General features: G+C 47.2%; 1 protein-coding gene and 1 pseudogene across 1 annotated transcript in view; one reads left to right on the top strand and one right to left on the bottom strand.

The window, feature by feature from the left end:
- LOC127213751 (EARP and GARP complex-interacting protein 1-like) overlaps positions 1-6,379 on the bottom strand; it is a 99,495-nt pseudogene extending 93,116 nt beyond the window's left edge.
- Positions 6,380-9,568: 3,189 nt separating this feature from the next.
- The window catches only part of LOC127213730 (trafficking protein particle complex subunit 12-like), a 39,387-nt gene continuing 23,870 nt past the window's right edge, over positions 9,569-25,085 (top strand). Inside the window, 8 exon segments of the mRNA XM_051174198.1 lie at positions 9,569-9,596; positions 9,598-9,690; positions 9,692-10,337; positions 10,340-10,797; positions 11,990-12,106; positions 23,510-23,527; positions 23,529-23,624; positions 24,640-24,778. Coding sequence (XP_051030155.1) covers positions 9,570-9,596; positions 9,598-9,690; positions 9,692-10,337; positions 10,340-10,797; positions 11,990-12,106; positions 23,510-23,527; positions 23,529-23,624; positions 24,640-24,778 — 1,594 coding nt within the window. The 5' untranslated portion in view covers position 9,569.

The raw sequence follows: 25,085 nt of genomic DNA on the forward strand, positions 1-25,085 counted from the left end.
ATATCCAGGAACATGCTCTGGTGGCCACAGTCACAGACACATGGAAATAAAGCAGGGTCAGAGATGGAGTTACAGGGGGAAACTTCAATCAACCCTCTAGTTTCATTTGCTCCTACTCACACGTGGCATTGCATGCCCATGACCTAGCCACAGGGGTCATGAGTTCAAGGCCAGCCTGAGCTATATAATGAGATCCTTCCTCAGAAATCAAGGAGGGAGAAACCAGCCAATCTGGAGGCCACATAACTAAGCCATACATTGTTAGTTTGCCATAGATAACATCTCTGCTGTGTGGGGTTACAAGTTCCCTGGGTCACTTTTACCAAGAAGTTATTTCTTACTTAGTGTTCCATGGGTGACTAGAGGGGCAAAAGGTTTGGTATTGGTTCCCTTGGAGGCCTTACCTTTTAGGTTAAATCCAATTATGCTCTGCATGGACACAATGGTCACTGATAAATATTTTGTCCAGAACTATGATATATGGCTTACTTGACCTAGACTTAAGTCTTCTCCTCCCGCTTCAAAGCTAAAGATGTTTAACCAGTCATGGTTGGGAATTCCAGACCATGAAGAGAGAAGAGAAGGAACTCATTCCTAGAAGATCCCTGTCATTCTCAGAAGATACATGAATACCCCTCTATTTCTTAGCCTCTCTGAGCCTCATCATTCCCACCCATGATCCTTCTGGAAGAGAGATGTTGATTTTTGAACACAGCTCCGTCCTTTCCTCCGATGCTCTCTGTCATCAACACTCCTCCCTCAGACGCTGGGTTTTCAGTAAGATGAGCCTCCAGAAAAAGGTGAGAGGAGCTTAAAAAAGACTTAGGCAACTGCAAGGACTCACTCAGGCAGCTGTCCTGGCTCTAAAGATGGCAGAAGGAGCCATGAGCCCAGGAATGTGGGCTGCTAGGATGATGAGAAAAGGCAGGGTTAAAGATACTCACATGGAGCCATCCCCAGGTGACAAAGACCTCCCAGTGAATTGATTTTAGCAGTTAGGCCGTTGTGGGGCTTCTCTACTAGGGAACAGTAGAAGCCTCTAAATTTCTGTCTGTGATATACACAGCCACTCCCCGGCTAGAGCCTCCTTCCTATCAAAGCTGAGCTTTGTGTTTTTACTGTTTGTTTATTTATTTCCTTTTTTCTTCTTTCTTTTCTTTGAAAATCAGCAAGAGAGTTCAGAGCTGTCTTGACCATCTAGTCTATACCACAATTAGTGCAGTTTTAGATTTCAGAAGAGCCAACAATATTACCTCTGTTTCCCTACCCTTCCCAGGGACAGCAGCACAAAACTTAACTGATAGTGTATTTCAATAAAATGGAGGAGCTACCCGTCCAGGGCAGCATGCGCACTATGACATGTGGAGAAGGTGTCCACTCACCATGCAAAGCAGGCTAAGGACACATGGCCACTCTTGCCTCCACCTGCACAACTTGGATAAGTAGTTCAGGCTTCCTTAAACCGGTTTGTGAAATTTTGTGGATGTAGATATCTGCACAGACATGCACCAAAAATTGGGGCCTATCAGTGACACCTCAGAACCTCTGAACTCTATGTGCCTAAAGAACCCACTTACAACACACTGACTGTCAGAGGGAAGAAGGCAATCACCAAGGGTCCAGGTCTATCCTCATGGGAAGAAAACAGGCAAAGAGCTCTGCCTTTAGGTTAGTATATAAAGCCCTTCAAATACAACTTGTGATCACACAGATGATACAAGGCCTGGAGTTCCCAAAAAATAGGATCAGGGAAAGTTCCCAACTAAGAAGTAATGACTACTTCACATTAAAAGTCTTTTCTAAGAGTTGGGAAGAAGGCACAGTGGTTCAGAGCACTAACTGCTCTTGCAGAGGGCCTGAGCTCAATTCCCTGCACCTACATGGTGGCTCACAAACACCTGTAAATCCAATTCTTCTTCTGACTTCGATGATATACATACTACATACAGGCAACCCATTTATACATAAAATAAAATAAACCTTATTTTTAAAGTCTTTTTTTATTTCGGTTGATAGCAAAAGGTTGGCATACATATACCTCCTGCTCTGCAGGTGCCATGGAAATGTCCAAGAAGTTCAAGACCTAGACTCATCAAGAGAGAGAAGACAGACAGCTAAAAATATTGAAAGACAAACTGGTGTGGGATTAAATATCAAAGACACTGACAAAGACCACAGTAAAAGGAAAACATTTAACAAAATCATCTTCTGGCTCAAGATTAGGTAGAAAACAAGATTAAATGTCTCCATTTTACAAAAGAAGGAAATAAAAATTAAGTTTCCTGCATTAGCAGCCATCTAAAAAAGAAGAGCAGTTCCAGAATGCTGACATTCCCAGGTGAAGATGACAGGCAGGGACATACCTCCTGTCAGGCATGATGTCACCTCAGGCATGCTATTTACGCTATTTACTACGGTGCCCAGGGAAGGTGTGGGAGAAGTGACAGAGAATAGAGCTCAGAGAGCAAGCTGCCGGAATTCAGAATGGCATTACTGACCTCGCGGTGTTTTTTTTCAATCTCATACAACACATAGTTGTGTTTTTTGTTGTTTTGTTCTGTTTCTAGAAAAACAAATAAGGGAAATCATTCTCACAAACAAATCTAAAATGTGTCTGTAAGTCTCACAGAGGTTTCAACTGAGACCCTCCCATTTTTAAGAGAGGTTATTTGTTAAGCAGAATTACTAAGTTCATTTTATTCTAGCCATTCTGGCATGGGATATCTTGCTCTATGACAGTTGCTTCCAGTAAGCTACTAATAACATGCAACACCCAGACTTTTCATTAGCAGAGAGAAGACAGAGACTTTACAAGACCACAAGACAAACTGGTAAGTATTAATGGTGAAAAACATCAACACAGACCACAGTAGCAAAATCACCCTCTGGTTCAACATTAAGCAGAAAAGAGGATTAAATGCCATTACTTACGGAAGAAATTAACCAAAAGTAAGTAACCTGCACTAGCAGTTTGGTGTGATCAGAGAAAGAATCTAACAGGTTCCACTAAGTAAAGGACTAGAGAAGTAGAGACTGTCTGGCTGTTTCTACATCTCTTATGGTGAATCAGGTGACATGTGGCTGCAGATGGAATGTCAGATACCTTTCATAAGTCCATGTGTCCCTTGTTCTCATACAGAAAAGCTTTGGCATATTTTTAATGAGATTTCTAGTCTGTGGTCTCCATAAAGTAAGCCAAACAACAGGACCTGGAAAGGCTGAAGTGTCCAGACAATGGCAGAAAATAGTCACCAGGAACCCAGCAATTGAGAAACTTATACTCTTACCTGGCTGCTTCCTAAAGTGTGAAATGCATGGCTAACTACACAGCAGACAGCCGACTGCATCTAAAAGCAGTGGCCTTGAAAGCCTAATAATGCTAACTCAGCAAGGAGAGCAGTGCTCTAACCAGAGAACAAGGCCAGGCCTGCCTTCTCCTACAGTTAGAAGACTCCCTGTACAAAAAGCCTCCTCACCAAGTCACAAGGAGAACAAGGCAACCAAAGTAAGAGAGTGGATGGCTGAAGGGGCAGAGGAGGGAAAGAAGGAAGAAAAAATAAAAGTGCATATATCAAACAGCCACCTGATAACTTTTTTAAACAAACCATGGCTCAGTGGTGGAGCACTGGACTGCCATGCAGGAGACCTCAAGTTCCATCCCAGCACCACAAAAACCAACTGATCAACTGAACCCTGAAACTCTGTGGACAAAAACACCTCTTCCCTGGGAATGGGTGCATGGAATGCACAAGAGCTGCAACTTGTCTCTTTCCAACTCTACTGTGATCCAATGACACAAAAAGCATGGCACACAGTAGGCACGATGTAGTTATCTAATGTCCTGGTCCATTTCTTGTCAATTTGTCTCAAGCTGGAGTCATTTGGGAAGGAACTTCAACTTACAAAATTCGTCCATCAGATTGTCTTACAAGTAAGTCTGTGGGATATTTTCTAGATTAACTGTTGATGTGGGCAGTGCCAGCCCTGGGTAGGTGATCCTGGGAGATACAGGAGAGGTAACTGACAAGGAACCTGAGAGCAAAGCAGTAAGCAGCATCCCTTCATGGTGTCTGCTTCAGTTCCTGCCTCCATGTCCCTGTCTTAAGTTCCTGCCCTGACTTCCCTTCATAATTGACCTGTGAGGTCAAATAAACCCTTTCCTCCCCCAAGTTGCTTTTAGTCATGGTGTTTATCATGGAAATAGAAAAAGCAGCTAAGTTGGGCAGCAGTGACACATGCCTTTATTCCCAGCACTCAGGAGGCAGAGGCAAGAGGATCTCTGAGTTCAAGGCCAGCCTGGTCTACAGAAGTTAGTTCCAGAATGGCCAGAGCTAGAGCTACACAGAGAAACTCTAGGGGGAGGGGGGGCTAAGACATTCGTTAACTAAATAATAAATAGATTCCACCAAGAAAACTTATCTCAGAGACAGAGGAGGGGAAGGAGGGAGAGGGAGAGGGGGGGTCTGGAAAGATGGTTCAGGGGTTAAGAATACTAGCTGTTCTTGCAGAGAACCGAGATCCAATTCCTAGCACCCACATGGTGGCTCACAACTATCTGTAACTCCAGTCCAAAGTTCCAAGGTATCTGCACCCTCTTCTAGCCTCTGTGAGCACTTATACATATATAATGCCTAGGTATACATGCAGGCAAGCCACTAATACATAGAAGGTAGAAGTAAATAAATCTAAGAAAGGAAGGAGAGAGAGGGAGAGAGAAAAATAAGAATAAGAAACCTGATCAGCTATAACCAGGAACTACACCATGATTGAGTGAGAAGACAGGGCAGGTAGCACCATGCTGACCTGCCTGTCCCACGGCCTGAAGCATGGGAATTCCCGGTTCCCATGAAGCCACCCTACCAGGAAAACAAAGCTCAATCACTAAACCCACATGCTGACAACAAGAAGAAACTTCTGGAGAACTATTGCTTAAGTAAGCTGGGTCTAGCACAGGAAAACCTTCCCTGATCATGGAGAGGATCTGGCACCCATATCAGGTAGCCCACCACCATCTTTAACTCCAACTCTAAGGAACCTAATGCCCTCTTTCTGATCTCCCTGGCCACCAGGCACACATGTGGGGCACAAACATACATTCAGGGAAAACTCTCATGCATAAAGTAAAAATAAATGAATCTGAAAAACAAACGAACAAGCCGGGCAGTGGTGGGGCATGCCTTTACTCCCAGCACTCGGAAAGCAGAGGAAGGCAGATCTCTATGAGTTCAAGACCAGCCTGGTACACATGGTTTTAGTTCCTCCAAAGCCACAGAGAACCCGTGTAAACCCTGTAAACCCTCTGAAGCTCTGAAGACACACAAGCACAAGGCTTCCTCAGGAAGCCCCAGGCTGACTCTAGCACAGGCCCAGTAGTATTCCCTGACTCCTCCCAACAGTGCTAACCACTCATCTCCTCCCTAGCACGGGACTGCTGCACCCTGGCTTTGCGATTTAATGTGCATCGCTTAGTGCGTCCTCTTCCCCTATTCCTTTGCTCATACATAAGCATTCCTCATTTTAGAAGCTGTTAGTAGTACACGGTGCGATCTGAACACATTTCGTCGAACATGTGTGTGCACTGTGTCAATTACATCAGGCTTGCCTGCGAACTTGGAGCCCAGAGGTTTACCCTGACTGCTGGGACAACGCATCTCATTTACAAACCATCCCAGTTCATAGACAAGCATCCCCTGAGAAAAACTGGGAGATGGGAGGTGGAAACCCCATCCCACTACTCACTCCAATCAGTAATCTAAACAACACACATCACGAATAAGATTAATGTGTGTGTGGTAGAGGGGGGTAAGGGGTAAACAAATAGAATTCAACAGCAACAGCTACTGGGGTTTAAAAAAAAAAGTTCACAAGGAAAAAAAAGAAACAAGTATGTTTCCAACCTGGGGAATGTGCAAAATGCTTCATAACACCCACCCAGTACTTTTTCCCGCTGACGTCTCTCTCTGTGGGTCTTGTACTGTGCAGCATCCAGCACACACGTCAGTGCTCAATAACTGCTCCTCGAGGCGACAGTAGTGCGAGTGTGATTAAAACACCTGCGGGGCCGAACGCGCACCCTCGCCTCCCATACGTCCATGCCTCACTCGTCCAAACTCCAAACAGGTCCTTTCTCCCCAAGTCCCACCCGCGATGCCCAGAATCCTCGGAAACAGGGTGAGCACGCTAGCCCTCGGGTCAGCCACGGACCGTCGGCCTCCTCCATGCCCACCTGGAACTCCAGGCCGTAGATCACCGGCGCGTCGTCCTCCATGACGCGCCACTCGCCCTGCCGCTCACGCCTCAGCGCCGGAGTCCAGCCTCACCAGCAACCGGGCAAAACCATTCATTCATTCCCCGCCGAGGAAAAAATGGACTACGCGCCAGGGGCCGGCTCCCTGACGGCTCACTTCCTGTTTTCCTCATGGCGTCAACAGTACGCTCCACCACGATGACCAATGGCGGCGATGCTTTTCTCCTGCACATGCTCATTTGGGTTCTCATGCGGGCTGGGAGCCGCGGGGGCTGCTGGGTTGGAGGGCGGGGCCGGGAGCACAGGCTGCGGGAATGGACGGCCACCAGAGCGGCGCTCTAGTTCCAAGAGCTGCTCCCTGGTCTTCCATCGCCTGCTCCCTAAAGAGAGCAACTAAATGGGCACCAGGACACTGCCAAGATCTTGACTCCAGCCTCAGGAGCCGGCTCTCTTTATTTATTTAGTGGGTTTTTTTTCTTTACATTCTAATCCCAATCACCCCCCTCGTCCTCTCTTCTCGCTCACCCCACCTTCCCCTCATCTCTGCAGGAGCAGGCTCTTAAACGTCCATTTAAACACGAGATGCTGCAAGCTTGAGTCAAGCCGGTAATTGTGTAGGTGAGCCGTGAGGTGCAGCCGTGAACATTTCCCGTGATCTATACTGCTCAGAACCCCCCCCCCACCGCCAGAGATGGAGGGCTCTTACATCCTGGCATGGAAAGGGCTGGAAGATAAGAACCGCATCACCGGGAATTCACTGGCCTGGTTCTATGGAGTTCTGGATTTACACACGTTTCTTCTGTGTTTGTGACTTTTCCCAGTACCTCGGACCGGCCTTGATGACACCAATTTATGTAGCACTACCATTAGCTCCCTTAGTAGCCATCCATTGCCCACCTCTGTGTCTAACATTGTGACTTTCTGGTGAGATCTCAGGCCACTAGCTTCTACCAATCTCAAAGCTACCAATGTCATCAGACAGCACCTGAGGCCTATAGCAGAGGGTTCCCTGCTTTGCTATAACCCACCTACCCAATGCTCCCTAAGTGTGCTCGAGAAGTGTATAGATTTACTTCTTGTTCTTACTGTAAAAGTCAATCAAATGGTTACCGTGTCAGGCAGCAGAATTTAATCAAGGTGACCTGAATCTGTGTTCCCAAGCTATAGCCACTCATCGTTGGCTGCAGAATAAACCCTTATCCCCTTGGAGATGACAGCTGTGCTTTTACAGTCACAGCCTTTTCTGACATTACACTAGGAAGCAAGAAACAAGACTTGAGACTCAGAGTGAACGGCCCCGCCCACCGACCCTAAACCGGAAATGTGCCTGGCTTCCGGCTTCTAGTGGGAGCTCCCGAACTGAGCATATGCGGAAGTCGAGCTCTACTAGCCGGCACGCGCAGGCGCATCAGCGCGTAGAGCTGGGATCTTGAGTCGGCCTCCTGTCTTCAGTCATCTCTCCGGACCCTCTTCACCCGTGGGTGGTCCGCCCCCGGGGGGCGGGGGGCAGGTGAGGAGTGGGCCGCAGTCAGGAGGGATCGCCGGGGGCCCTCGACCTTCCCACGGAGGGCGGTGTCCGCGCGTAATCACCGCCCTCTCCCACGCCGGCCAGGGACCCGCCAATCTGCGGCAGCCCCAGCAGCGATTGGCTTTTGGCTTTAGCCAATTCTGTGGTTTGTGGGACACGCTCCCCTCCCCCCCCCACCCTGGACCTCAGTTTCTCCCGTACAAAGTGAGGGTCAGGCTCATGTGCATGCATAGTACGTACCCGTGTAGCATCACCAGTACTCACGATATGTTTTTGTTTTTCCCCAACTTTTGCTCCTGCCCTCCTCTGTCTCATATCCTCACAATTAAACAGTGCGGTAAGCCAAACGCGGGGTGCCTTAAGAGATGGGTTTAACCTGAGCACTTAATTAAGAGAGTAGTGTTGGCGGAGCTAAGTGATTCATGACTGTAAGCCCAACGTTCGGCAAATTTGAGGTCAGCCTGAGCTAAATAGGGAGGCCAAAGCAGTTACACAGAGAAACCCTGTCCCGAGAGAAAAAAACAAAACATGAAAAAAAAAAAAAACAAAACATGACAACTATATGATCTAGCACTTCCATCTCTGGGCAATGGAGCAGGATGCACCAAAGAGCTGAAATTAGAATTTCAAAGATACACTCACAAATCCTGTTCACAACAGTGTGCATGGTCACTAGAGGCTAGTTGGAACATAGGTATCTGGTAATGGGTAAATGCATAAACAAATGTCCCCATGCTTGAAGTGCAGTGTTGTTCACCTGTCGAAGGGAAGGAAAACCTGTACATGCTGCATTGTGGATGTTCTGTAAAGTGTAGAGAGTGAGCTATGATAGCCATGATTTCAGCAATGATAGCTCACTCAATGAGTGAGCATTTAGCAAGCAAAGAGAGCAAACAGCATGCAACAGACAGAAGCAACAAGTAGAGAGCAAAACCTTATCCAGACAGAGCTCACAGCATCCAACAGAGAAGACCCAAGTGGTCTGATGGACAGTGAGCAAAGGACATCATTGAATTGCTCACAACATCCTGCTGGAGTTCTGGACAGAGTAGATGGAGCAAGTCCCTCCAGGATGAGTATCTATTGCCAATGGTTACCTTCCAGCTGTTCTCAAGAGCGTATTTTTACTGTCAAGATGTGTTACTGTTCTCAGCCTGTACCTAGACAAGGGCCCTTGGAGGACAATGAGATAGCCATGGTTGGGCCTGGAGATGGGGGATGAGGGAGGGAGGACTCAGCTTCACAGTAAGCGTGGACAGCACTTGTTCACTGGTAACAATCTATATCACAGTGGATGAATGCTTTATGATTCTGCACAAGCAGGGTCCCTAGAAATTTCTAAAAGACAGGAGGTAAGGTGGTAGTTATCCGTGTGTGGGTGGGGGAAGCGGATTTAATGGGTATAGAATGTGTTGCAAGATGATCAGAATTCTAGAGGTTGATTGGAGAACAATGAGAATGTGCTAAACATTGCTGAACAGCACACTTAAACATGGTGAGCAGTAAATTGTGTGTGTGTGTGTGTGTGTTGTTTTATCACAATTAAAAATAAGTAAACTAGAAAAAGAGAAATTTCTAATTTTGTGCCATTGGATGTGGGACCTTTAAAACCCATGACACACTGAGAAACAAGATAAAAGGAGCACAACCTATCTATTGTCTCAGAACCACAGAGGTCTGCACAGGTTATGTGAGATCCTTTCTCTGGGTGGGGGGGGGGGGAAACACAAATTATTTACCAGCACTTGAAGTAGACAGTGATATGATTTGTGAGTGTCTCTACTTTTAGGCAACATGGAAAAAACTAAAGAAGGTGAAGAGGAGCCCGAGTGAGATATCTCCTCCAGCCCAGGCGGGGCCTGAAAATATCCCTGAGGTGGTGTCTGGGGAGGAGGGCCCACTGCTTTATCACGAGGGAGACCATCGATCTTGGTGGAGATGAGTTTGGGTCTGAAGAGAATGAGCCCTCATCCGAAGACTCTCACAATTTTGTAGATAAGCTGAATGAGCACATGATGGAGAGTGTGCTCATCTCCGACTCTCCCAACAACAGTGACGGTGATGTGGGTGACGGCTGCCTGCGGGATGTTGCAGACCCTCCAGGAGGTGACGCTGATGGCAAGCTGCCCAGTACCAGGGACAAGGAATCAGCAGACACCCTGAGTAATGGCAGCGAAACTGACGGAGACGACACGCCCAGAGACATTTCAGACATGACACCTGATAGCAGAGCATCTCTGAAAGAAGACTTGACACAGGAAGATGTGACGGGCATGCCTGCCCTGGAGAACGTTGGCACAGAGGACATGGGGTCCGGGGACAGCCAAGCTCACCCAGAAGAACAGACCTCAGAAGTATCTTCCACTCAGTCCTCCTCCAAAGATGAGCCTGTTCCTGTCTGCACCATCTTCAGCCAGGCCACATCTGCTCCCTCCCAGCCACACTTGTTTCTGCAGGATGGCTCCGAGTCCCAGATGGTGAAGTCTCCGAGTTTCAGTAGCACCAGTGAGACATCAGCCAAGACTCCTCCTCCAATGGTCCAGCCAAGCCCCAGCCTGAGTACATTTTTGGAGACACAATGAGCTCCAATTCCTTGGCCTCTGACTTCTTTGATTCCTTCACAACTTCTACCTTCATCTCAGTCAGTAATCCCAATGCAGGTTCCCCAGTTCCAGAAAAGCTGTCTTCGCTCGCTGCCCCTGTGGGAGAAAAGTCCCCAGATACCACCAGCCCATCCTACTCCACAAGGATGGAACAATCGCAATCTGGTGTTTCCCCAGCACCTCTGGACATCCCTGAGTCTCCAAAGCCGTTCTCACAGATCCAGGCTGTGTTTGCTGGGAGTGACGATCCCTTCGCCACAGCCCTGAGCATGAGCGAGATGGACCGGAGGAATGACGCATGGCTTCCTAACCAAGAGACCAGAGAGGTCCTAATGAAGGTAGCGACCCAGCAATATGGCACTGTGTTCATAGACAAGGAGAATCTCACCATGCCTGGCCTCAAGTTTGACAACATTCAGGTAGGGTATGGAATGTTTCTGTGTCTCCATGTCATCTCGCTCCATGTCATCTCTTTCTAGAAATGTGTATAGCAGGTACTTGGCAGCAGCTATAACTCTAGCCTCCTAGGCAGAATGTCAATAAATTTTGGAAGGAATTAAATAAAGGAAGAATGCATTCTAGGGCTGGAGACATGTCTCAGTGGTTGGTAGTGTTTGCAATTTCAGAGGACTAGAGTTCAGTTCCCAGCACTCACATCAGGCAGCTTGTAGCAATCTATAACTCCAGCCAGTACCGTCTTCTGGATTCTGTAGGCATTGCACTCATATTCACATACCCCCCCCACCACCTCCACACAGACACACACACACACACACACAGAGAGAGAGAGAGAGAGAGAGAGAGAGAGAGAGAGAGAGAGAGAGAGAGAACACTAAAAATAAATCTTTATAAAAGAGTGCATTTCAATGGTTTTACCTGATAGTGGGAGATTAGGTCAGGCTCAGAGAGGACTAGTGGATAACTGAAGGAGCTAAAGACCTCGAGATGACTGTGGCTCTGGGTCTGTAACTTTCCAGGCTTCTGCCTTCCCAGGCAGCTCATGCGAACCTTTTCCTCCTCCCCCTGGCTTTATATGACTTCCCTTTTAGAGGAAGTGAAATGCTTGAAATACCACTTCATGTCCTCCACACTATCTCTGGGTGGGCATAACCAGAAGAATCAAGTTGGGAGGCAAAAATTGTCCCAGTGCAGAAATAGACTTAAAGTCTGTCCTCCACCTCCAGCAAGCCCAGAACTTGAGGTCCAAGGCTGGGACAGAGCCCTGTTCACCTTGGCTATGAACTTATCATTAAGAGGGGGGGCCACCAGCATGGAAGCCAACACATGCACACACACACAAACACACACACACACACACACACACACACACGCTTCTCCGAGTGACCACAGGCCCCTGTCTTCAGTGAGTCACCTGATGGGGGCCTGTCCTGAACCCATCCATCCATCAGTGAATGCCCCTGTCCTGCTGTGGTTATGGTTTCTGCTAAAAACCCGATCTGGTGGTGATTTGCTGCTTCTGAAAATAAGAATGGCTGTAAGGCGAGGAATATTCTGGAAGTCATGGCTTTGCTTCTAGCTGGTTGCAGCTTCGCAGCGCAGGGCCTGTGAGTGTTTCACCATCCCCACCTCTCTTTCCCCGAACTCTTTTAGGGAGATGCAGTTAAGGACTTGATGCTTCGCTTCCTGGGTGAGAAGGCTGCAGCAAGGAGACAAGTGTTAACCGCCAGCTCAGTGGAACAGTCGTTCGTGGGGCTGAAGCAACTCATTGTAAGTAACATACTGATTTCAGCACATCTGTCCTCGTGAGACCTGGCTTCCCTCACAGTCTCTCCCTCCCCCGAAAGAGAATCGCTCTGAATACAGCACTAGAAGCTGATTCAACAGAAAGTGTGGCCAGATGCCATGTCAGTCCTGGGCAGCAGAGAACACTCCGTTAATGTGCTGCCGTTTGAAGTTCACGTGGTAAACCCTTTAAGTGATCAAGGGCTGCAGACAGCAGAGATGCCCATTAGCTAGCACAAATGCAGATAGTTTTGCTTTGCTTGCCTGTTCATTTCTGTCTTTTGAGATTCACTGTGCCGCCCAGACTGGCCCCAATTTCAGTCTTGAGTGATCCTCCTCACTCTCTATGACAACAGACCCGTGTCACCTTGCCTCCAAGGTCTTTATCAGATGTGTTCCGTTTGGTCCGGGTGTACTGTTTGACTGGTGAGTTCCTAAACACTGCCAAACGTCACCCTGTTGTAGGAACAGGTCTCTAATCTGCTAGCCCCTCACTGTCAGCCCTACACAGGCTGAGTTCTCTGCAGTGAATTCCTGGATTAGAGGGATCACTTCACAGTGTTGTTCGTTCTTCTGCGTTATCGGGGCAGGTCCTGGAAGTTGTTTGCACATATCTCCTGTGGGAATCCTCAGGTGGCCTTCTGCTAACAGAGTACTCTCAAATGGTAGCCTCATCTCAGACTCAGAGAGCACTCCCTTCCCCTGCCTCATTCATGGACTCTGGTGTTGCTACTGCATGGTGCCCATGTCCAAGCAGTCAGTGGGTGTGCCGTATGAAAGGGATCTGGGAAATGATGTTTGACTCAGAAATGAGAGGTCAAGCCCACACTCTGCCTTTTCTTTCGCTTGCCTAACTGATGAACAGCCTAAAGGATTCATTCGCTTTTAAACTTTGAGTGAGAGGTGGCTTCCAGCTTTATTCCACTAATTTTTCAGGCAAAATATTTTAGTTACTCTTCTATTGCTGTGACCTGGTGAGACACTCAGCCTTATGTGACTGAGCAGCTACTGGCTTATTGGATTTTCTGTTCACAGATAATCATTGGATTAGTTGGATTGCAGCCTGTAAGTTATTACAATAAATTCCCTTTGTACATATATTCATTTCATACATTCTGTGACTCTAGAGAACCCTGACTGATACAATAATAAATTTTTTAAAACATTCAAAGAAAAAAAATCCTTCATGTGGTTTGGGCATCTGAATTCAAGAGAATCTGTCCATGAAGGAAAAAAGCCACACTGCTGTATTAGGAGCTGCTATTAAAGATAAGACAGACACCACGACCTGGCTGTGACTCGGGACACCTCTCAAACATCTATAGCCGCTGGCAGGTGAGGGCACAGGGACTCATTGGCCCTGGGGCAGAGCATTTCCACCACGTCCAGTCTGTGTGTGGACCCAAAGATGCAAAAGTCTCACTTCTGTCCCTTTTAGGGGCTAAAGAGCGGAAGTGTAGGAGCTCTTTTTCTCTTTTTACAAGAGTTGGAAAATAGTGGTAGGTGCTGTAGTGCACAGTGTGATGCCAGCACTGGGGGAGGGAGACGCAAGACCATAGTTCAAGGTCATCCTGAGCTACACAGTGAGGCTGAGGCTAGCCCAAGCAACATGACACCCTGACTCACAAAGTGTAGTTTTGAGATTTGGGAGGTCTTTTGTTTTTTTCAAACTGTTTCCTAATCCACAAAATAAGGGAGGGGAGTGGCTTCCACCAGAAAGGAAAGAGTCAACCCAGACTCCATGCCGCTCTCACTGTGATAGACTGTAATTTAAAAGTTTGAGCTCAAATAAACCTTTTCCCCCAAAAGGGAGTATGGCAGGGGGGACACCCAAATGCCCTAGGTGTCCCCGTGGTGCCCATGCCTTCATCTTCTGCAGAGCCCCCTGAAGACCATGCTTTCTAATGGACTTTGATTATTGATTACTTCCTGTCACATGACATAGTATTTCTGAACTACCAACTAACTGTGAACTGGGGTTGATGCTTCACAGAACAGCTACTAGAACTGGGCTGTGTCCAGGAATTCAGGATGGGTGTGTGTGTGTGTGTGTGTGTGTGTGTGTGTGTGTGTATGTATGCATGCACGTGCGTGTCTCCATCCTGATCCATCTATCTGTCTGTGTATCTGTTTGTCTGTTTCTGATGGGCTTGAAACAAATTCTATGTTATGTTCTTCGGCTTATGTGTGTTTATCCAGCAAACAGAAATCAGTCTTTTGGCTCTGAGAAAAGATAGCAAAAGTTGCTAGCTCTCACTCTCTGGAGGCCTACTACTTTCACAGTCACTTATACGGTGTACTCAGATTTAGAGATTTGGTGCTGTAACTTTTAAAACTTCACATCCAAGACTCACTGACCTGATGGGACTCTATCTCAGCATCTTCAGCCCTGACAGGTTAGCCTACCTTTCCTGACTCTGACAGTGAAGGTTGACTTCTGTTTCCTCAGCCTCCCCACTTCCACCATCCACAGACAGCCACTTAAAGGAGCTTAAATAGCAGTTGCCTGGAAGTCCCAGCTGTTCCAGAGTCTGAGAGACCAAACCCTCCACGCCTCCCTCCTCTGTACACTGCTTGTTCTAGAACAGTCATGTGGTCCCCAGAAACTCAGGTCTTCACTAGATAACCCAAAGAGTATAGAACCCCAGCAGAGACCTTGTGCCATAACAGAAGCAGGCAGCTGTCACTATGGCAGGCATTTATCAGCTGGAGCCTGGGTCTACTAGCCGCAGCAGCAGTGTGCCTGCAGAATTGCCATTGCTCTCAGCATCTTTCACTACACTACCAATGTGTTCTCAGAAAGGTCAGTGACTCACATGCTCCAGTGTATTATACAACATAACAGAGTTTAATTTTCAGTAAATGTCAATCTAATGTCCCTTTGATTCTCTTACTAAAATGATTCTCCAATTATTCCTGTAATTAAAAGCTTTATGTAGCTCAGCATGTCAACATGTGCCTGTAATTCCAATAATCTGAGGTGGGACGATTGTGTGTCTGGGCTACATAGCAAAATGTTAAGAAGATAGGATTCTGTCAGAGAAAAAAGTAAGATGCTGGTTTTTTTTAAGTCAGAGACTACTACTCCAAGTGTCTGCTTCTCTTTAGTTATTAGTGAGATTATCAGAGAACACCTCTGTGGCCCATGTGAGCTGGTAAAGCAAGCAGATATTCCCATAGTTAGGGCCAGATGTTTCCCTCCCTCTATTGATGATGGACAGTAGGGCCAGATGTTTCCCTCCCCTCTATTGATGATGGACAAGCCAAACTTGCAGCATGACTTCATCTCCCAGTACATCTCTGAAGTCACGCATGAGCCCTGCACTGATTGTAGGCCATCTGCTTTCTATTCCTGGTTATTCCTGGTGTTAATACACACTTGTATTTTTCTCCCCATACATTGAAAATGCTTGAGGTCGTGGGAGATCTAACCAAAGGTCCCAGCCAGGAATCATCTTCAGGACAGGGGTGTATTTGTAAAAAGACCTCGGTGTTTAATTGTGTCCTAAAGGAATTCTTGCCATCTTAAGAAGGAAAGAGCCTCCAAATTTTGTTTCCTACATCTCATCAGGGCGTTCTAAGATTGTAACTTACAGATAAGTGAATGTCACTGCCTGCAGAGAAGGGCATTTTAATCACTCCCATAGTGTCATGGGCAGAATGAATGATGCCCTTGAGTGCAAGCATGCGAGCTTTGCACTCAGCATCAGTTACTTGGATACATCTCACTGGATGATCTGTCTTAGCTTTGGAGATGAGAGCATACATGCATTCAGTTCTCAGAGTCTTATCTTATTTCCTAGTTTTTAAAAAGTAGTGTTTATTTCAATTTAGAAATTTTTCTCATTCCAAACTAACTTCATCATCAGAGTGCTGCAAGATCTACCCATTAGACACTAAGTTTCCATAGGATTTCTTGAAGCCTCAAGTTTTACATGGCATGCTTCAAAGATTATGTGTGTGTGTGTGTGTGTGTGTGTGTGTGTGTGTGTGTGTATTCTTTTTTTCTTTACCAACATCTCACATAGAAAATAGAAGAAGTCAGCCCCAGTTGCCTAATGGACAAGAAAATAGAAAGGGAAAAAGAAGGTAGAAAATACTGAGAATAGCAAAAACCACTAAGAAAGCAATTATCATTTCAAACAGCAGGTGGTGGATAAAGGATCCTAAGTGGCAGCTCTGAGGCTGGCTGTGTAGCTAGAGATGGAGGGATTATCTAACGTGTTCGAGGTTCAATCCAACACCACTTGGCAAGCCGCCACCACCACCCCCAAAAAATGTCAACATTGAGGGGTAGCAATGAAAGAGACAACTGCTTTGGATAAATCTAAAACCGAATATGAAGAACTGACAGAAGATCTGCATTCAAGATTTAAAAAGGACTCCTCAAACTGAGAAGGAAAAGAAATAGGCTGGTGGGGGAAAGCAACAGAAGACAAGAAGAGGTTCCTGGAAATCTGGTGGCCAGTAACTTATGGGAAGAACTTGACTTCAGCAGAAACATAAGGAAAGTAGGAATGTCCCAACCCCAGCAGCTGGGCAGAGGCTGGCAGCACAGCAGCCAGTGATGTGTAGTATCTCAGTCAGGGTTCCCACTGCTGTGATGGAACACCATGACCAAAGGCAACTTGAGGAGGAAAGGGTTGATTTGGCTTAAACATCCTGGGTTGAGGGAAGCCAAGTCAGGAGCTCAAACAGGGCAGGAACCTGGAGGCAGGAGCTGAAGTAGAGGCCATGGAGGGGAGCTGCTTACTATTTTGCTTCCCATGGTGTGCTCAGCTTGCTTTCTTATAGAACCCAGGACCACCTGCCCAGGGGTGGCCTACTCACAGTGATCCAGGCCCACCCTCATTAATCATCAGTCAAGAAAGTGCCCTGTCATTTACCCACAGGCCAGTCTCATGGGAACATTTTCTCAGTTGAGGTTCCCTTTTCCTAAATGACTATAGTTTGTGTCAAGTTGACATGAAACCAGTCATCACATGGATGTTCTGTGATCTTTGACCACACAGATCCACTTCCAGTGTTAGGCTTTGGGAAACTTGGAAAGCCAGATGTAGTAGCTCACATCTACAATCTACACAGCAAGTTCAGGGCCAGCCTAGGGTACATCTGATCCTGTCTCCGAGATCCAGAATACCTAACAACCTCCTAGAGAAGGGGTGGGGTGTAGCTTAATGGCAGAGTACTTGCTTGGTGAGCACAAGGCCTTAGGTTTGTCTTCTAGACCAAAGAAAAAGGAGAGGGGAGGCATAAGGGATTATTATTGACAAAACAAGATTCACAAGAGGCAAGATAAAACTAAAAGAATGCCTAGAACCCCCAGCCCTCCAGGTGGAATCAGGAAGGTTCCAGCCCAGGCCTGAGCTGCACATCAGACATGTCTCACAACAAAAGCAAGAAGTCACAACAAACTAAAAAAAGAAACCCACTGCGTGCATTTATGGAAAGACATTCTAAAGTTATCTCTTATAACCAGGTACAATGGTGAACACCTTTAACCCTAGTACCAGGGAGGCAGAGAAAGGCCCAGATCTCTGAGTCCACACCCAACCTGGTCTACTAATCAAGTTCCAAGCCAGCTAAGGCTACACATTGAGTCATTGCCTCAAGAAGAAAAGAGTTACAAGGGCTGGCAGCTGGTGGCTCAGTGGGTAAAAGTACTTGCTATATAAGCATGGGGCTCAGGTACAAATCCCCAGCACCACATAAAAGCCAGGTTGTAGACAGCTGTAATTATAACACTGGGGAAGACACAGATGGATCCCTGGAGCTCGCTGGCCAGCCAGCACCACCAAAAAAGGTGAGCTTCCAGTTCAGTGAGAGACAGTGTCTCAAGGGGAGTAAAGCAGACAGCAGTAGAGAGAGACACCCAGCTTCCTTCTCTGCCCTCTACATCCATGCACAGAGGCCTGTGCACCTATGTGCACATACAAAAAATACACAGAAAATCACATTTGTTACATATTTGTTGTTGCTAAAACATGTTATTAAAATCTGCATTAGCAGGTTGGGGAGATGTCTCAGTGGTTAAGAGCACTGGCTCCTCTTCTAAAGGACCCAGATTCAATTCCCAGCAATCACATGGAAGCTTACAAATGTCTGTAACTCCAGTTCCAGGGGATCTGTCACCCTCACACAGATACATATATAGGCAAAACACCAGTGCACATTAAATGAATGAATGAACGGATGAATCTTTAAAGAAAAACCCTGTAAGAGCAAATAATAAAAGAAAATCATGTTACATGCAGTCAATTAAACACTTTGGAGCAATTAAAATAAATGAACCACAGCTACTTTCATAAATACAGATAAATTTGAAAAGCAGTATTGAACAATAAAAGCAAATTACACAAGCTTGCCGAAAGGGTGCTAATTCATATTCATATTTGAAAACTGATGGATGACACCTTAGCTGTGCCTCGGAAATCCAGGCACAGTGGAACTTTCCTGTGGTAGTCTATCCAGCTCACTTAGCGCCTTCCCTGAATGCTCTCCCAGCACCCATTACAAGTTGTCCCCTGTGTTATCAGGTCCCTTGCAGTGGTCCACACCCTGTAACATCCCCCACCCACTCTTCAAGGACCCATAACAGGGCAGTGACTCCTCTGTCCTGACTCATTCCAAATGATCTAACGGCAGATTCGTGAGGAGAGAGGGCTGTGGTCACGGTTGTCTTCCTCAGTGACAAGAAGTTTTTCCCGGGCCAAAAAACATCCTTGAAGCACAGAGTAAACTTGAGTCAAATGAGAATGCTATATCCTCTCATCAGGAAATAAGAAAGACCTGGGGACACATAGCAGGGATGCAGTGAGCTAGAGCTACCTACTGGCTAGCATGCAGTGGTTTCCTCTACCATGCCTGGTGACTTGTTTACATAACAATCTGAGGAAACCCCTCCTTCCTGTCTGCCCATTTGCCTGGCTGACCCAAACCAGAAGATCCAGATCACAAGCACAGAGTTACCAGGAGCCCTTTCATGTTCCAAACTGGATCCTGTCCTTGGCCCTCTACCACAGGCTTCTTGTCCCCAAACACCCTTACGGCCCCTGAGAAATGAAGATGGCAGGGCTGTCGGGCTGCTGCCCTGGGCACTGCATGTTACCGTAAGGAGTTTGCCAGAATTTGGCTGTCACTTCTTGAGGTTTAAATGCAGGCCATGTATAGACAGCTACAGCAGTTACCATGGGAATCTAGTCAGGCATCTATGGGAATGTTACTGTGGGAGCAGCTGGTAATACCCTAATGCTGCTACACTCTGCTCATCCAGGGGAAGAAGCCAATTCCAGAAGATTTACACTTACTTAAAAGATGAACAGTTAAGATGATGAGTTTTGCTTCATTTTTTATTAGCAGATCTAGTTTGAGATATAGAAGACAACTCAGTGTGTGGAATCCCAGCAGGCTCTGTGGGTTTTTTAAGACATTGCACTCTTTTTAATAATTTATGGAACACTTCATATCTGCAAGTTCCTTACAAATAATTTTATTGTACATTTAAATGTTTTATTTGTGGTGGATATCCATACAGAGTGGTCATAAAATAAGATAGGAGCCTTTACTACATGAGAATTATTTTTAAAATATGTAAACAGACTTTTCTCATGTACATATTTTTGCCCACACCTAAATTCTGATTGCTTTCTAATTGATGTGTTGAGAAGAAAACAAAATACAGTGTGGCATTCATAAAACTTAGCATTAGGAGACTCGGTATCTCTGACAGTCATCACTTGTTATCTATGGTGATGGTTTTCGGGAACCCCATGAGTACTAAACCCTGTGGGTATTCAGATCTCTTGTATACTGTGGCATAGCGTCTGCATGTTTCTTATACACAGCCCCCAGTACGGTTGTCCCCACTGCATTCCTTCTGACGCAGATGCCCACTAGTGTGTTGTAAGCAGCTGTTTGGCAGTGTCAGGTGGGAAGTCTGGCACTGAAAACAACCCACACGTGGTCATGTAACCCTGTCCATCAGCAGTCGGTTAGCTTTGCACCTGCAGATTGTGCAGGTACAGAGGACTACTGGATCTCAATCCTTACACTTCTCAATACTGGCCATGCCTGGCCTCTGCTTACTGCTTGCCTAATCCTACAGGGCCACCATTCAGCAACTGGAAAGAACATGGTGACTGCTGAAGGGCTCTGTGGCACAGGCAGCAAACAGAATGGCACACTCAGCAGTTACTTAGAGCTCCTGTGTGCTCTGGTTCTGAAGTAGCCTCAATTGAAAAGGCATCACTGCAGTGACTCACCCTTGCTGCAGCCCACCCTCGTGAACCTTTGTCCCCTTGCCCTTACACACCCCACCCCCTTACTCCCAGCACTGTCCAAGTCTTTGCACAGTCTTCCTTAGGGGTCCCTGTCTGTCCTGCTCACTGGGCTGCCCTTACCTGTTTGTAAGGCAGGTCTTTTCCTACCAACTCTGTTTATACCAGGTGCTGCTCTAGGCAAGGCCAACATGCCCGATCAGGAGCACAGATAATAGCAAAGGAGCTGGCCTGGGGTCTGCTCCAACACAGATCAGAGCTGGCTCTTGCTTAACAAATCTTTCCCTCTCTCACCCTTTCACACTTGTAATTCCAAGTGAGTATACATAGGCGTTTGTTGCATGATGTGAGTGTTGCTGAGTTTAGAGAGAGCGTTTGCGTAAATTATCTAAAGATATCTCTAAGCTATCAACCAGAGCACAAGTCCCACATAGAAACTGTGGGGCCGTGATTTGGATAGTGTGGAGGAACACAGCGCCAGGTTCATCCTAGCAGCTGACTGCTGGTTCTCAGCCTTAAGAGCTGTGACCTGCCCCGAGGAAAGCCGTGGAGTCCCCATGTTGTAAGCAGTACCCAGTGTCTAGGTACTTGGTTGAACAGTGCCCTCATCACCAGAAGGTAGCAAAGAATCACCAGAAAACTAAAGGGTGTTTTGATCCTCCAGCTAGCATGTGAGAGGTTGGGCTGGTGTGGTCCTGTCGCCTCTGCAGGAGCGGATAAAAGGAGCAGCAGAGAAGTCTGTCCATCTAATGAGAACTGCAGCATTCCATTAGAGCAGCCACGCCTAGAGCACTGATATTATAGAGGAGCCGTCCTGGAGGTGGCATGGTGGGAATGCAAAGGTGGTTGCTTCTCCGGAAGGCAATCTGGCCACTCCTGTGGAGCTAAGCATACCATATATAGTCCAAGAGCTGAACTGAACGGTTGCACCTCCACTAGACTGAACATGTCTGCACAGAAACCCACACCTATATGGTGGCAGCAGCTTTATTCACATTTGCCAAGAGCTAGAGGCAGGCACAGTGCCCTTCAGTGAGTGGATGGAGAAACACATGCCTCCATTCAGTGGGATGATCCTCAGCCTCCCTAAGAACAGCAGGACTGAGCTGCAGGCAGCATGGGGACAGTCAGAGAACATGTCAGGGCACACAGCTGGTCAGCACAGAGCGCCAGCCACCTGGAAGCTGCAGCCCTGCACCCCTCCACACTGTCATCCAAGATGGGAGAGGGGGAAAGGGGACTCCTCAGGGAGAGGGGCTGGCCAGAGTGTGCTGCTGGACACCAGCTGCAGCTACTCACAAGAGACCTTCCAATATCTGGTTTCTGTCAGAGGGGGAGTGGCGGGCAGGGAGCACTATAGTGCCACTCCCCAGGGGATAATAGAGCACATAGTCTGTTGAAGGTTTACTGAAGAAGTTACCCCATCTGTGCAGTTATGGGGAAGTCGTCATCCATGCCAGGGTGGGACTTTGTTGTGGCATGGGTACTTTGAGGTCACACAGGCTCCTGTAAGCAACCCCACCTATCCTCTCTAAGTAAAACAATACTCAGGGGTTGCCCATGTTGGAGTACAATTTGTCATTGATGCCTATAAGGAGGAGTAGACACTTGTCTGTGTCTCCACAACAGCCCTTCATTTAACTTCAGCAGTGAGGTACAGTCTATGCCCTCAGATTGTAAATCCAGGCAAACCCTGAACCTGGAAGTGTCGTGCCTCAGACTTGACCAGTGAGGCCTTGTCTCCTGACTGATGGGGCAGCCAGCCCTCTGCCTCGGCTACCTCATGAAGCAACTGAGACCCATTGGCTGCACATGAACTTTCCATGAACAAGGCCTGGCGTTCTGCTTCCTTGCTGTTTTCAGCGTGTGTGCCATGCAGAAAGTACCAGCAGGGGTTTGGGTGCACAAGTTCGTGGATAGAGAATGTGTGTGATAGACTCTGATACATCTTTTAAGCATATTAAATCCCTTCCATACTTTGAACTCCTCGAGGACTACCTATGGCCCTTTGAATTAGGCTCAGAAGACTTTTTCTTGCTCCTCTTGGCTCTGCCTGAACCTGGCTGTCCTAGTCTCTTCATCAAGTACCCTTTTGCGGGGGTTACATCCCGGCATCACTTCTGCCTATCACTGCCTGAAAGCTCCCTCCCTTTCTTGTCCTTCCTGACTCCTGTCCCTTCCCTCCTTGTCCTTCCTCTTCTCAACACATATGAGGTTAAGTCTGGAAACCCACCATGTACGCCCCACCTCACCCACACAGACTTCGTGTTTGAGAACCACTGAACATGCACATGGTCATTCCAGCCATCCTTGAAAGGCAATGAATGCCTGTCTTCCTTGTGAGATCCTAGCAGTAATGAGTCATCCACCACTTGACCACATCTGCAGTGTAGTTGGTACAGTCACGGTGAGAGACTAGGTTTGAGCACCTTTTAGTCCCTGCAAAAGTTAAAACACTGATATCCCATAGTTCTGCCCAGTGATCAGTGATTCCTTTCCATTACTGTACAGGGAAGAAACAAACATGAGAGCCCAAACAAATGAGTTGTTTGCCCTTGTTGCCAGCCTTTCCAAGCTTCAAGTTGCAACTGAAGGTAGCATAAAGGAAAGGCGTGTTGGTGGGCGTCCTCCCGTGCGCTGCCTTCTCCTGGTTAACTTGACTATCCATATCGAGGAAGTAGAGTTGTGATGAACATACAAAACACCATATTTTTTAATCTGTGATGCTCCTACAGATACAAATATATCTAACACATTTAACAGAAAATTGAACTGTTGACCGTACATCAACAGAAATCAGAGTCTAGAGGCATCTGCTACAGAGGAAATCAGTCTTAAAGATTAGAGGTTGGGTGGAGCTGTTCAGTGGCCTCCCCATGTTGTATCCATCGTTCAATTGTAATGTTGTGATCTGAATGTCTTGATGACATCTGCTTCTTGTACCTTTTACTGCCAAGTCACATGGGCCATGTTGTCAAGCGACATCAGCTTGCCAGCTAGCTCTGCACCAGCTAGCCAGCTGCCTTTGTCCTGGTTACTGGGATCTGGATGAGACTGCTCCCACAAAACAAAGTGTGTGCGTGGTTGACACCACCTGTTCCTATTCTTGCAGAGCTGCAGGAACTGGAGGGGCGGCCGTTGACCTGTGCGGACGCCTGCTCACAGCTCATGGACAAGGCTATGGCAAGAGTGGGCTGCCCACCAGCCACACAACAGACTCCTTGCAGGTCAGAGCACCCTCTATTGTGTTGTTACACGGTTTATTGTTATTTGGGGTTGTACAGGGGACTGTGGCCTTTCATGTAAAATTTACAGGATAGGGGTTTCCACAACCTGTACCTGATCCCCATGAGAGGTCAGTGGTCTTTCCTTCCCAAGTTGTCTGCATGTGTAATTCCTCCTGATTAAGCTGAGGGTCTCAGTGTCCAGCAAGTGTAGAGCTTAACTATTCCAAAATGAGACGTTCACAGAAGGAAACACCTCCAGTGACAGATAGCCTCGGAAGTCCCTCAGGGCTCACCTCTCCCTGTGGAGTTTCTAACGTCTATTCCAATGTCACCAGAAGTCCCAGAATGGACCATGTCCCCAGACTCTGCACCACTGAGAAGAGCTCCCAGGGAGGTTATCTGTGGAGCAGCCTGTGGCACATTCCTTGCTCTCTGGTGCCTTCCCACCAAGAGCCTGTGCACTTGGAGAATGGACACCAGCCTTCAGCCCAAACACTGTCACCCTCACCTGCGCCCGCCCTTCTGTGTCCACAGTGCCTTCCAAATGAATAGTCCCCGGTGCTCACCATGCTGGAACACATAACAGACTGCCCCCTCCCAGCCTGTGACCACACCCTTCCCTGTGCTTGCAGGCCCTCCTCAGAGTCCACCCTTCCATTCTGAAAGACCATCCTCACACTACCTGTGTCCCCACCCCTCCCTGCATGTCTCCACTGCCATCTCCTCGAGCCCCCACCACCCAGTTAGCCACCACCACAGATTCCCCATGGAAGAGGGCCTGGTTTCTCTTCAGAAGCTGACATGCTTCTTAGACACATACCTTGTATCATTGAATTAGATTCAGTGAGATGAAGTTGTTCATATTGTTGCTGTAAACACTCAACTGTGTGAATGTGCGGACAGCAGTAATCTTAGCCCTGAGTCCTGTCTTTCCTGTCCTGGAGGTCAGGCTCTACATAAGGTCTTGAAGACAAGCTGACATGGGGTAATCTTTTGTCCAACCCTGCATTTTCAGCTCTGGTTTGTAAGGCTGGCACTGCTGGTGAAGTTGGGTCTTTTCCAGAATGCCGAGGTGGAATTTGAACCCTTTGGAAATCTGGACCAGCCAGATCTATATTATGAATACTACCCGCATGTGTACCCAGGGCGCAGAGGTAAGGCAGGATTGCTTCTAATCTGTGTCCTGTATGGATTTTGCTCTGCTTTGCTGTGGTTTATACAAAATTAATGTCCTGGGTTTTCCTTATGAGACTATGAGAAGTTTAATCAGTAGCCTGAAGCTACAAAAGCTCATGAATGTGCTGACCTGGAAGCACTTGTTGGTGTTTTCTGGGTCCATTAGAAGCTGATTGACTAGTCCCTGTCAGAACCTGTTGCCCACCGTTCTCCAAGTGAACGTGGCCATTTTGCCATGGCCCAGCATGAGTGCACAGGCTCCTGAAATAAAAGCAAAGATCCCTG

This window comes from Phodopus roborovskii, unplaced genomic scaffold, assembly GCF_943737965.1.
Source record: "Phodopus roborovskii unplaced genomic scaffold, PHOROB, whole genome shotgun sequence".
In the NCBI taxonomy this organism is placed as follows: domain Eukaryota; kingdom Metazoa; phylum Chordata; class Mammalia; order Rodentia; family Cricetidae; genus Phodopus; species Phodopus roborovskii.